This window comes from Macrobrachium rosenbergii, chromosome 50, assembly GCF_040412425.1.
Source record: "Macrobrachium rosenbergii isolate ZJJX-2024 chromosome 50, ASM4041242v1, whole genome shotgun sequence".
In the NCBI taxonomy this organism is placed as follows: domain Eukaryota; kingdom Metazoa; phylum Arthropoda; class Malacostraca; order Decapoda; family Palaemonidae; genus Macrobrachium; species Macrobrachium rosenbergii.
The window spans coordinates 31,261,245-31,275,732 of NC_089790.1; the positions used below are offsets into that span (position 1 = coordinate 31,261,245).

At 35.0% G+C, this 14,488-nt stretch overlaps 1 protein-coding gene across 24 annotated transcripts in view; it reads left to right on the top strand.

The window, feature by feature from the left end:
• Golgin245 (Golgin-245) overlaps nucleotides 1-14,488 on the top strand; it is a 307,575-nt gene that overhangs the window by 54,227 nt on the left and 238,860 nt on the right. For 20 of the 24 annotated variants that reach the window (XR_010851323.1, XM_067094416.1, XM_067094418.1 and 17 more), the window contains 5 exons: nucleotides 203-281; nucleotides 509-753; nucleotides 2,827-2,954; nucleotides 7,122-7,218; nucleotides 10,313-10,429. Coding sequence is in view for 23 of the 24 variants with exons in the window: in XM_067094416.1 (XP_066950517.1) it covers nucleotides 203-281; nucleotides 509-753; nucleotides 2,827-2,954; nucleotides 7,122-7,218; nucleotides 10,313-10,429 (666 nt within the window). In the remaining variant the exon portion in view is untranslated. The remainder of the gene's footprint in view (nucleotides 1-202; nucleotides 282-508; nucleotides 754-2,826; nucleotides 2,955-7,121; nucleotides 7,219-10,312; nucleotides 10,430-14,488) is intronic. The other 4 variants (XM_067094428.1, XM_067094424.1, XM_067094426.1 and 1 more) reach the window with 1 other exon arrangement.

Here is a 14,488-nt window from a genome sequence, read left to right on the forward strand (position 1 = left end):
AACCTCAGAGAAAGTGTTTACTTTCAAGTCCCCTAAGAATTTATGTCCAAAATTTCAACTTCATTTTAAAACCAGAGTGTTTGTAAAAATTGTTTTTGTTGGTACAAAATTAATTTTATCGTTTATACTTTGGAGATAAAAGAAGTAGTGGTCAAGATGTTTGTATATTTTGTGATTGAATAAAAATTTTTCTCTTTTACAGTTATTGGTGGACATCTCAGATATCCGTCCAGCTGGACACAACAAAGATTTGTTTAGCATTGATGAAGACAGTCAAGAAGGTAATTTTTTCATTATTTTTCTTTATCAGATATTCAGTTACAAATGATTTGGGCTGAGTTACTTTTGTGCTGAACTAACTGTTTCTTACATTCTTAAAGCTTTAGGGAATAATTTGTGAATGATGAGTAAAACCATTTAGAAAAGAGAAAAAATTAGACATTAAAGAAAGTTTTAAGAATTCTTTTAGTTGCATTTCAGAATACATGCCTCTTGTTTTCACTGTTAGGGTCACCAAGTAAATCTGGATTCCAACTTGTGGACTTGAGTGAAGCGGAGACAGTTACCCCTTCTGATACGGGGGGCTGTGGGCCAGGGCAAGGAGTTGCAGGAGTCACCTTTGACCCCACAGTTGCTGTAAATAGCAGTCCTGTACATAGAATAAGACGGGATTCTGCAAGTTCTTCTGTCAGCGATGTCAGTGGGCTTTTTCCAATATATGAAGTACCTGGTGTATCGTTCAACATGCCACAGGTAAGTTTAGTATTGTTGATCCAGTCTTTACTTCAGAATACATGAGTGTACATAATTAAAAGCATATGTACAATATGCAATAGCTATACCAAAGAAGAGTTTCAGGTTTCTTTTATATTATAGGTCTCATTTTTGCTCTGAGTTGTCTCTTCTTTAACTAATCGTTGGTACTGTGCATTTAAATCTGGAATAAGTACAGTATTGTTTCATTTCGGTATCTTGATACTCATGTAAACATTTTATACCATGAACTTGAATTTGACTATTTTGGAAGTAATACCAAAGCTACATTTGCAAACTGGGTTCACAAAAGGGAAATGTTAATATTTGAACCATTTGATTCTTGAAATTACACTGTGATGTTGAATTAAGATTTAGTTGAGTAAACTTACCACCCCTAAGGTCCAAAACACTTTTATTTCTTACATGATTTAACATGATTTATCTGTTTTTATATAAGTTGCATCAAGTTTTTTTTGCTGTCAGTTTGACATTTTAGCTGTAGAAGTGATGTTTCTAGAAACATCTAACTTTGTAAAGATCCTTTACATTTTAATGCCACAGCTTCATATTTATTATGGTGTTTTGGTGACTGTGAATTGCTTGTTGATTAACAGGGACAAGGCAGTATGTATCCCAGTTTAGAATTCACCATCCTGGAAAGTTACAAAAACTAAAGTACTCCTATCACAAAAATATCATTTATCATAATTAACCCACGGTCCTGTAAGTTTACAAATTAAACAAGTACTTGCATCATATGAATTCCATCAGTCATAATTAACTCACATTTGCAATCTGGACTGCCTTAGACTCAGCAGTCATTTGCCTACCAACTACCCTATTCTGTAGAAGGTGACCCCACTTAAGAGAGCATACAAAGATGTGAAAAGTGTACAAAACTGTGAATATTTTTAAAATAATTAAAAGAGCTGTAAAAGCTTCTTAGAGCATGGCATTTCGTGTTGGGATTCAACTGAAGTCATTTGTCAGAGATGGCCTCCCACCTAAGGAGTAAGTCTCATATAAAAGGTGATAGTTTATATCTCTTTAGGAACAAATACCAGATTTTAAAAGTAATTTGTGTTTCTCCTTGGAATACAAAACAGAAACTTTTATCATGCTCCCACCCCAACCACCCCACTTTGTCCATTGAGGCCAAAGTAAAAGTGCATGGTGATAGCTGATGATTGAGAGTTATTTCCCCCACTCCTGCAAACCTGTTTGTCCACCCTAGGTTGGGGTGTGGTAGGTAGGGGGAGACATGACATGTCCACCCTCCTCCTTTAAACCTGTATGTACTCATCCTTGAAACCATCAGTTGAATGACCTTGTTACTAAGTTTATTGAGTTCTCCCATTTTGGGGTAGAGGATACTCCTTATAAAAGGCTCTGGAATGTTTATTTAAGAAAAATACAAATTATTTTAAAAATTTGTTATTTTTATCTCAGATCAGTTGACTGCCACTTCTTACAAGTGCTTGTTTTGCTCTTGCTGAGGGTCTTGCCCAAGATTACTTCTTTAGGTCACAGCCTGCATTCTGGGATATTCAGCCGTGTGAACCTTCCCAAGTATTCATTCTTGTTAGCTAAATCTACAGTGTCTAGGACATTCAAGAACTGGGAATATAGGATGTATATGAAAGATGTGTTGTATAAAAAAAAGAATTGGTTTTGTTTTTATAAAAGCTCAGGATCATGATTTATATATTGTACTGCTGTTATATGTTTGGTACATGTATTAATTGAAAGTTTATTAATGTTTGCTGATCATTGATGAGGTTTCATAGATGCTTATCATCTGTGAACAATGAGTATATCTTTCAATTTCTTTATTGTATTCAGTAAGAAATATTTTATTTTTACTCAAGAATAAGAGCTATATCTCTCCAGCCACACTTAACTAGGAAGATGTCTTGTGGTTAGGATAAACTATGAGTGGTCTTTTTATCCTTATATCAAAAAGACCTAGTAGTTAAGGCATCTGAAGAAATGCTTGCATAAGGTAAAGAACAGAAGTATTTTGAAAGGTTGTAGATATATTTTTACATTAAATGGCATTTCTTTTAACAGAGTGATATGGAGTCTTCGAGTGAATGGGAAGAGGGTGGAAATGTGGCTGTTGTTGATCGATTAAGTAAAGACACTGTGTACCAAGCTTACCTCAAAATGCGTCAACGATATCATAAATATAAAGGCCGGTAGGTTATAGCATTTCTTTTATTCCAACTAATTCGTTGAACTAGAGAAAAATACATTTTTAAGGATAATAATTGTTATTTTTTGTTATTAGTTAGTTTAAAATCATGTTGATATGTTGGATGGATATATGTGTGACTTTTTTATGATTGATCAAAGATTATTCTTATTTGTTTACAGGTTTTTTTTTTTGTTAGATTACCATTTTGTCTTTTGCTTGTGTGAGTCCAATAGACTGCTCATATTTTTTAATTCTTATATATAAATCAGACTAAAATATTTCTTTTCTGCTGATGTTTAGAGAATTTGGCTGTGGGCAAAATATCAGTCTTGTTTACCACTTCTCCCATCTCTTAACAAACTAGTACTTGTTAATACAAGGCCATTAATCATAAAAACTCTAACTGTGAAGAACACAACTAGGTGCATGAAGCAAAGCATTTCAAAGAAAATGGTAACAGCTTGCATGCTTTGTCAAATCCCTGATCCTTGCAGATATGCTATTAATATTCACTCTTCCATGCATCTCAGTAGTGGTTAGACATGATGCCATTTGTTCTAGGACTTACCAGCGTTGCTACTGCATTTAGCATTGTATCGTTGACAGGATTTAATTTTCAGTACATGTACATATAATTTTCATCTTGTGTAATGTGCTTAAAATATTCCATGAAATTTTTCATTAAATTACCTATCTGCCAGCAACTATTGCATTGCTCTCTTGTTACTATGAGTAGCTAACTGCTCTTTGGTTTCATTTTTTGCAGCTTTTCCATACTCTACCATGTAACTTCTGTCATCATAATTTTCAGTGTTTTTTAATTGCTTTGCTTTTAAGATTCATGTGATTTCAGAATTGGCCATTTGCCCACCACATTTGTTTAGGCCACTTGATTCTGCCCTCAGACTAGTACTTGTTTCCACTTAAATTTATTTTTACTTTAGATAAGTTCTTTTCTGCCAGGTCAGACATCTAGTTACATTTGTATAAATCATGACAAAGGGTTATACAGTATTGTATTACCTCAAGTACCCTCATGGGCACTCTCTACAACTCAGCCTGATGTGCATGCAACCACAGCCCACCACAATATATAGTTGGAAATATACAATGAATAAAAAGCCTATTTAGTGTGCAACTCTGTGCAGGTGGAGAGCACTCCTCTGCTTGGTATTTTTGATAACTGTTATTGTCTCACAAGGCACCTACATCAAATAAAACATTATTTTGTTTATTGCCTCCTTGATTGGCTGATATTGATGCATCATGACTATGTCGTAAAGTTTTGTGGATGGCTTGGGAGCTTTCATGACTGTTATTGACTCAGAAGTTATGAAGCCCTGTACAACATTATTTTGTTTATCGCCCTCGAGTGGGTGATAGAGATGCATCATGACTTTACCATAGAAATTTGATTCTCTTCCAACTAATTGGCCCCTTCATTGTGTGTGTGTGTGTGTGTGTGTGTTGGGGGGATTAAACTCCTCTGCTATTCAAGGGTCCCCCCTTCTCATTCCCCTCCATCTCTCTTGCCTCCAGTGGATAACCCCAGCAGTGATAAAGAATTCGTGAGTGGTGAAATTTGCAAATCAAATGAAAACAAAATACAAAATTGTGGCTAGATGCAAGAAATTAATGTATTTTTAGATGTCAAAGATGTTCCAACCTCAAAGATGCACCCCACTTTTGACTAGCAAATTTCTGAATACAAAAATAAGCAAAAAGATATGGTGGCAATGCTCACAAGTTGATTACTTTGTTTTGGTTGATGTGCTGCACACATTCGACTGTCTTACTACATTGAAAAAGCTTGACTTCAGTGGGTACACATTGATTATTGTAATTTTTTCACTTCATTATAAAATTACTTCATTATAAAATTAATTATAAAATTACTTCAAGTTCATCGATTTTAATACTGAATAAGCTTTACTGAATTTGACGTACCAGCTCACTGAAAAACTGAAGAGATTACAAAGTATTGTGTACTTTTTCAACTGCCTAGCTGTGTTGTGGAAGAACTTTTCCAGCCCATCAGTGTCTCAGTATGTGTATGCATGCATTGTCTGGTTGTGATGTTTTACAGCTTCCTGTAGTAGCCCACTTATTTTCAGTATGATAAATGGCCAATGGTGAAGTGTGTGTGCATGTCCATGCGTGGGGCAAGTATAGTTTTTAGCTGTATAGGTAGACAAGCTAGAATACGTAAGTCAAGTGATTTGATTGCTTGACTAATTTCTCAGAGGAACAAAAGTCCTGTGGACTGCAGTCCTCCTGTTACAATTTGATGAAGGGTCACTAGATCCAGTTTCATGATCGCAAGCAAATGTCATGATTAGTCAGTGCTAATAGACAGACAGGCAGAACAAACTGAAAACAGCCTTGTTGGGTAATGAAAACAAATCATAGCAGAGAAAGGACAGCTATGGATAGTAGGCTTTGGGTTGGGAGATCAGTGCAAAGGGGATTGAGGGAGGTGATATGGGTGTGAAAAATGTGGGATGTGGGTGTGGAAAATGGAATAGGTGTGTGGGCATATGAAATTGAATGGTTGTGCAGGTGTGGAAAATGAAGGTGCACAGTTCAAGGAAGTAAGATATGTTTTCTTGAAGACAGTGAGATATCAGATGAGTGGTCTGCGCAAAAATGTGTAGCTGAGGAGGGATACACAGATGAGAGATTATTAACAAAATGTTGTGTTAAAAAAGTTCATTGATTGGACCTTTAACTAGTTTGCAACTGTTGCTGACATCTTGCATGTGCAACACTAATCAATGTTATTATGTGATAGCTTGCTGTTTTGTCGAATGTGCATATCTTGGTAAAAAATTCAACAATTTCTGCATAATATGCAATTTTGTTAATTTTTTGAAATGGGAATACTTTACCTTACTATAAATTTAGAAAACCTTTTCATTATGCTTCTCTCTGTAATCTGGTTTCGTGAAGTCTAATGTCAATAGAAACAGTAAATATTTATTTTTTAATACTCACTTTCTCTTGTGTCGAGTATGTAAATTCAAATAAAAAACAAATAGGTATGAAATTCCTACAAGTTTTTTTTTTTATTATTCTGGATCATTGTTGTTATTAAATGCCTGGGCTCATTTTTAAACCTAGTCTGTTCTTGTTGTAGATGGTACTGTTGGTATTGCAATGTTCCTTTGGCCCCAGTGGCATTGTTTTCTGCTTGTGTTTTTTGGCTTTTCTTACGTAACTGTCCAACTCTTTAAGCTTTTATTTACTCCAAAATTATCCTCTTATTTGAGAAACAATCCTTTCTGCAAACCCCATTTGAGTCTAGAAATGTGATTTAGTGATTTGTTAAACTGGTATTTACACTAACAATGTGGCTGGCATTCACTAAAAGTTCAGAATCTTTGTAGAATGCTTTCTTATTCTTTCTAGAGAAGTAAAATTTTTGAAAAGATAAAATAGCTGTATTTTTTCTTCTGTTAAATTTTTTCCATAGTTTATTAGTCTATTTATTATATAATTGGATAGTTCATAGTAGGCATAAGGTCTGTTTATATTGAGTTAAATTTTTTTAAGATATTCACAAAAGTTATTCTTTAAATATGTGTTTAGTAGGATTTATTTTGATTTTTGCCATGTGGGCAACAGGTACAGGCAGTCCCCTGTTAATGGTGGGCTCGGTTAACGGCGATCTGGTTTTACAGCGCTTGTCGAGCGACGAACATCGGCAATTTTCAGTGTTGAAAATCGCCGATTTCTGCTTATCGGTGCTGATAAGTGGGTATTGGCGCTGATACATACCTAACAAAGGCACCCATAACCAAAAATCGGTGCTTTTGGTGCTGATAAGCCCAAAAATTGCCGAAAAAGCACTGAAAATTGGTGATTTTCGGTTAGTGGCAATTTTCAGTTATCATTACACCCTCAGAACAGAACCCCCACCAATAACTGGGGACTGCCTGTTTATGTAAAGTACAGTATTGCTAAATTTTTATGTAAAATTTCAATTGTGGAACAAAATGTTTTTTATTGTATGTATCTTAGGTGGTGACATGCAACTAATGTAAAGTACAATTTTTGGGAGTTGTGTACTCTTGATTTGATTGTACTGTAATGTCTGTGGATGTTTCATCAACAAGAAAGGATATATACAGTGCCAGCAACTAAATTGTATGTAACATCTTCATTTCAGGTACTCAGACTTGGCACGAGCATACAAAGAAAAAGAGAAAGAATCAGAAAAGTTACGGGACGTTCTCACAAAGACGCAGGATAAGGCTCTGAGAAAAGTAAGTGGTTTTATTAATCGCTTCAAAGCAGAATGGAGTGATGTTCATGTTGAATGTAGAAATAAAGTTAATTTTCACAATCTGCTTGAAATTCCTCATATTTTTGCAGTTAACACTAAAAGTTTGTTGATAGTTTACAACTAACCTTTTAATTTTGTGACCCCTAGGCCATACATTCATATCAAGTTGATCTTTCAGAAAGCTGATCAGCTGTTTTTAACTGAATTATTATTCTAAAATATGGTACAGTATTTTGTTTCACAAATATCATAGTTCATAGTAATACAGGTTTCCAAGGCCCTGTGAAGGTAATTTGTTACACTGAAAGTATTTGTTAAGCATATCTCTGTTCAAAATTTTAATAACCTTTAAAATGTGGTCATGGTTCTTTTGCTCTTGAAAGCAATTCAGAATCCATTTCTCTAACCTAATCACATTTACTGTAATAAGAGGAAGGAGATAAAATAAATTTTTTCACTTATATTTTCTAAAAAGCAATCTTAATAAGCACAGTAGTGCAGTATTGAGTTTTCCAGATTAACTCGGCTAAACATTGAGGATAGCTAGCATACCAGAAATGGTAAGCAGGGTGGTGACAGTAGAGGGTTATTGGGTGGAGTGACTGGGAAGTGGTAAGGTGCTAGGAGAGTTGGGTTTAGTGGAGGAAGCATGATTGATATGTGAGGTTGAATTTGATGGCAAAGCACTTGGCATGAGAGCTGGGAGGTCTGTTAATAATTTTCCTGACTCCGCAAAATAAAGAAGATGAATCCTTTCAGTTCCAGCTGTGGTCAGATGCACCCTAGTTTCATAGGCCCACTGGTGGCAAACTGAATCACTTAATGTGTGTCAGTAGCTCTGTTCACAACTCGGCCTTTCCAAGGAGAAAATTTTTGACTGCCCTACTTTTGTTCAAATATTAATTAATTTTTATCATCGGTTTTGGGTATGTTGTCTCATTTGTGCTTAGTTAAACTGCTTCAAGGGTAATTTTTTGTATTTTATTAGGTGAACATAATTCTGATAGACATTTTCTTTTAGTGATGAAGCTTTGGTACTCTAGGGCATTGTCAGTTTGTGTAAGTGAGTGAGTGTTTATGTGTGTATGCAAGTTTCTGGTTATTCTTGCATGTTGCTAAATATGAAGAATCTATTATTTTTTCTACTTATTTGTTTTTATTGTAATCCAAGCAGTTGTGTTTTTGATAAGGGTGTGTTTATTATAGTGTTTTTGTCATATGTATGATTTTGTTTGTTTAGTTATTTAACTATTATCATCATAGATTTGTTTTTGGTATGGTTTTTATCAGTTTTAGTTATTAGTTACTGAATTTCTCTTTATTTCAGTTGTATTTCTTGATTATTGGTGTTTTTAATGTTGTAATATTGCTAATATACATGCCTCAGTGTAAATGAGTTTGTTTTTTTGACACAAATTTATATAGCTTTACTGCAAGTTATGATAATGACCCTTGTATATTGTGTAATGCTTTTCATGGTCAGTTTTTTCCTCAGATTATTGTATGATGTTTGTAAGGACTGGTCTTAGCTCCAGTGGTTATTTTACTTAAGCAGAAAGCATTACAGGATGCTTCTGGAGTTTCAGACATTTGGTTCTTTTTTTGACTAAGGTTTCAATGGTTCCTGGTATGTCTGTCTTCTTCATTATCAGATCTAGCTGTCCCTACACCTGTTGTTTCTTTTGATGGCTGCTTAGGTTGGTTTATTGAATAAATCTTTGTTCTTGATGCTACATCAACAGGTAGAGAAAAGTTAACACTGTCCTGTGGATAAAAACATGACAGTATGAAACCAGGAACCCAAGAACCTGACCTTCACAGTTCAGAATGGGGAAATATGGAGCTAGGCCTACTTAGTATGGAACCAGGAACTGCAGCAACAACAAAAAATTGCAGCATGGTCAGAAATTTATCATTTGTTTTATATTTTTTAATGCATATTAATGAAGATTTGAAGTTACTCTATTTCATCATCATCATGGATAGTAACTTCAAATCTTTTAATATGCATTAAAAATATGTACTTTAGATGATAAATTCTTAATAATGCTGAAATTTTTATGTAATTGTAAGAGGTCTTTGCAAAAACTTGGTAATAAAAGGGTTAAAACTGTAACGCTTTGCATACAGAACTATCTGTGCAGGTTGTGCTGATTAGGAATTCTGAAATGCTTGCTCCTTATAGTGATATTTTGTATCTTTCATATTTATGATGTGCTGGAGATGGTATTAAATGTATTTTCTTCATATTGATGGCCTTAGTGAGTCAAACCTTCATTGGGTGAGGGAAACCTGTATACTGAGCTTGTTAAATGAGTACCAGTATATCAATTATGAGAATCTAATAGCCATTTATGTAGACTTTGGGTGGGTAATGTCCACCTTTAAAATATTGTATGTAGCTTTTCTGTTTTAGGGCTTACTAAATTGGGTTTTAGGGAGGGAATTTGTTATATTTTCTAAATTTTATAATTCTAAATTTTATAATTCTGTAAATTTTATTAGTTGTAAAGTCTCTGTTTGCTATATTCTAAAAGAATAAGAACTAAGAATCTGTAGATTTTTTTATGTTAATTCATGTGATAACTGATTGTGTTGCTTAATATTTCTCAAGTGTAGTTTGTTCTCAGAACAAAGAATAAAGAGGGCTAGATTTTTGCGTAATGATGTACAAATGGTTACATATATAAAAATGAAAACATCTCATAGATTAGTGTGAAAAATATGGTCTAATTCCTTCATTGTAATGATTTTGCTATCTGCCATGAATGTAATTAAATTTTAGTAGGTGGTTTGGAATATATGTGCATGGCATGGTTACCCAAATATTGTTAATCAATTTGAAGTTATTAGAGAAACTGTCTAAAGTAGTTTACTGTAGATTTTGAAATTTTGCAAAATCATTACAAAATAATGAAGTTGTATATGATGGTTTTATAATATAAAGTTTTCTCCTTACTAATTTTTATTATTTTGATTTTACATGGCAAGCTAAAGTGAGTGAAGTAATATCTTCTATGCAAGTAAAATTTATTGATTAGCTGACTTAATAACATGAATGGGATATACCACAGGTGAGTGAATTAAAGGAGCAGTGCGCTCTTGAGCAACAGGCGAAAGCGCATTTGGAACAAGAACTACGAAGTGACTTAGAGGAGAAGGACCACAAGATTATGGCACTGCAGACCAAGGTCAGTTCACCTAAAAATTCTCCTCGCATTTTTAAGCTTGCATAATGGGTATTTTAAAAGGTAACTATCTGGGTTTAATTGTGTGATGTAGAATACAAATTGGTTTGGCTAGGTGACGTTACTCTTCCATATTTGTGGGTCTTGGTATTTTCATCTAATTTTGGGATATAGTAGAATGTTGTAGCTGGAAGTGGTGTTTTATCCGTATTTCGGAGAGACCGGTGTTGCTTAGAATAAAAAAAACTGCCTTGTATGTTTTAACTATGGATGGTGATGCATGTGTAGATTCACTGACCTGGGTTCTTACAGTTTTTTATTCTTTAGGCTATATTTCCACTATAAAATGTTTAATCAGATTTACATGTGCAGTTGAGTGAAATTTCAGTGATTTATCTCCATTAATAGGAATTCTTAGGTGGTATGGCTCTTTATTTTCTTGTATGTGTGAATAAGTTGATAATCAATGTTTATTTTTTACCCTTAAATGCCAAAGTCATGTTTTAATTATCCTCTTAGATTTTTGCACATTCCTGTACTATTTAGTATGATGCACCATTGATAGTTATCTTGTAGGTATACTGTATTTGTAAGTTGCTGAGTGTATTTAGTTATGTCCCTCTGTAGTTTAAGCTATTATACACTTAAAAAAGCAGGAAAGTTTTTATTTTATTGTAACAGTTCACAGCTGTGTGCTTTTTTTCTTTGTAGTCAACAAGTAATATTTGGAATAGCTGTATGGGGAACAAGAAGTCCAGATTCCTCCATATATAGTTGCATAAGCATACTTTTGAGGCAAGTAATTAGCAGTTCTGCTAATAAGCAGTGTGCTCTTGGTAGAAAACCCGTTTGTGGAATTAAAAGAAATAAACTAAAAGACACACATTGCACTATAGGAACATGCATAATTGATAACTTAAAATAATTACGTGTGATTTTCCAAAACTTATTTACGATTAAAAAGTTACCATTATGATCCAAATCTTGTGTACAGTTAAAAAAGCTGTTATTATGATCAGAGATCATAAAAAAAGCAGATGTTCAGACTGGGAAATGGTAAAGTACTTTTGCTCAGTAAACATAAATGGCACCGCTCACAGGCTGTGCAGTAATTTCATGTCTAGCTTGGACAAGGACCCTCATTTCTTATATAGTGTCTGTATAGGTCTAGGTTTTAGTCCAAATATGCTTTGCAAAGTAGGTAAAGACTGGTCTTAGACTCAATGGAAACTATATGATGTAGCCTGTGTTATGGATACCTCAAAATACTCATCATGAGCTCTATCTTTTTCTGCAGATGTTTACTTTACTCTGTCTGTTTCAGTTTCAGCTACCTCTCTGAGACCTGTGGGTTCAATTTTGGTGACTTCTAAAACTTTCAGAGTGGGAACATTGAAAAACTGTATCTTTGTGTCATCATCAGCAAATGGTATTGAGCTTACATAAGCTTATAGGGAAAGAATGATCCCTCACTCTTGCTCATCATGGTATATTTTAATCTTGTAGAGGCCCATTATTTATCTCTACAAGAACTGAGATATATACTGAACTTGTCTGTACATCCTTCAGCATAGTAGGCATGGTGGTGCTTGTGGTACTTGTGGCACCATATCCCCTTTTGCTTATGCTTTGTTTAATAGCACACTGATCACTCTTTGGTCTAACAGTACAGACTACATTGGTCAAAGGCTACAATTGTAAGGTGCATTTACTCTCATCTTTTTCATTGAATGAAGAAATGTAAGGATAATGGTGCTTTTGGAATTCATGTGCACTATCATTTTGCTAGATCTGTTAGCACTTCTTGCTTGTCATTGTCTAGCATAACCATTTCTTCCAGGTGTCCTTTCAGCAGTCGGATGCCACAGAGCATTTATCAAGAAATTCCCATAGTAGATTGCCTAAACTCCTTGGGAGCAATGAGTTTTAGTGATTTTGCTTTTCATGACTGTCCTCAGCATCCCACTGCTATGCAACAGGGGTTATCAACCAGCAGTGCTGCTTCTTGGAGGAATGAAACTAAGATTCTTCAATATATATTCACAGAAAAGTTGTGTTCTTGAGAATGTAGGAGCTCATCGAGTGGGCACACTATGGGTTGTAGAGAGTGTGCTACAGCAGTACTTCTTTGCACACCTGTGAGACCAATAGCAGGCAACGTGTGTGCTATGAGGGCAGCCTGCTGCCTTTGGTAGGGCCATCACTGCCATTACACACACACACACACACAACACCACCTTTATTAGTGATGACTTGAGCACTGCCCCCTCAGTAAGCAGAATACTTGCTTTGAATGATGCACTCTCATTTCCATCTTGCTGTCAATGTAGTACTTCTGCTTTTACACTGGAGTGCTTGGCACTTTTTGTCGTGAGAAAGCCTACCACAGTTAAAGTGAAAAAAAATGTAACTCTAGTGCTGGTACTACTAGCAGACCCTCTGCTTTTATTTCTGCTGACTCCAGTACTATCCAACCCTTGGAGAAAGTTGGTGTAGAGGGTTCTTGCTCTTATTTTGCAGAGACTGATGTGGCTTATCAGAACTTAGTTTTAGGGGAGCTCCCTTGGATTCACATTCAGTTAACCCTTACTGGATGGGCATTATATGAGGAACTAGAACAGGTTTTGAGCAAAAGCGGAGGCTAACTCTTATGAATATTAATATTGTGTGCCATAAGGTTTAGATGAGTTTAGAAGGAAAAATGTTCACATCACTTCAATGGGCCATAAATGACTTAGGGCACCTGTAGTAGCTCAGCGGGACTAGAGGTAGGTCAGTGTGCCTTGAGATTTCATGGGGGGATGTACTCCCTCTTCGTAGCTCCAGGATGTCTTTTATTTATTTGCTCTTAAATATACCCAAGGATTGCTGTTGGTTTTAATTCTTATCTTTTATGATAGTAGTTCATCCGTAATTGTAATTTTGCAAAGTAAAGTGCAAAGAATTATTAGAAAAAAATTTGTATACCTCACAAAAAGCTACTGCATCTCCCCATCTCAGTAAATCTCGTAAATATTTTACAATAAATGTATTCAGAATTTGTTGATTTTAGTTCTTATCTATTATGATATTGTGTGAGTTGCAATTTTACGAAATAAAATAAAGTAAATTATTAGAAAAAAATTGTATAACTTTGTAAAATTAACGTATTTTTATGAGCGTCTTGGAAAAGAGGCCCCGCACAGCATTGTAAATACAATATTCACTTTCAACTTCCTGTGGAAGGTACAGAAAATTTTTCAGGATTTTTTTTCCTCTTACACCTTGTGCATTTGCATATCTTCCTCTTTCCATTGATGTGTTTTTTTCTTAAATTGGCCAATGTTAAAGTTTGCGGGGGGGGGGTGCTTAATATGCTGTATATTTAGCCCGTCCAGATTTCACATCTGTTGGTAATCTCAACATTGCTTCAGAAGAAAGGGAACCTTGTTCCCACTCTGCCTTACAATCAGATGTTACAGCCCTTGAGAAGCAATATTTTGGAAAGGATCTTAAGCAGATTTGTTTTTTCCTAGATGGGAAAGACTATAATTCTGAGATGTCTCTTCAGGATGAAGTTTATTTTAATGAAGCCCTTGACTTCATTTTAAGCCCGAGGAGCCATCCTTAGGATTCAAACTTTGGACAGCTGCTGCTGTGGATGCTATCCTCTTGAACTTCGAGGGATGGATGCAAGGCAGAGGCTCTAAGGCTGGAGAAGATAATTCCATGTCAGCTCAGTAGATATTCAATTTGGGTAGGATGTTCTATACTTGCCTTCTCTAGTATGGAAACCTCAGCCTAAGATGTTTCCTTTGATATGCCTAGATCCACACTGGTTTTGATGCCAGCTGTGGTATATTCTAGAGAATGTTTCTGGAGGGAAATGTTCATCACTGCCAACTGGCAGGAATATTATCATTATTGTTCAGAAAATAGAGCCTGTTCATAAGAAACAATTCTACATGGGCCAGTAACTTGAAAGTCAAGCTTCCATAGAATATGGTGTTTTTTTGAAAGAAATTACAGAAGGCAGTACCAAATACAGAAAGGAGAGATCATTTATGAGAAAAAAAGTAGGAT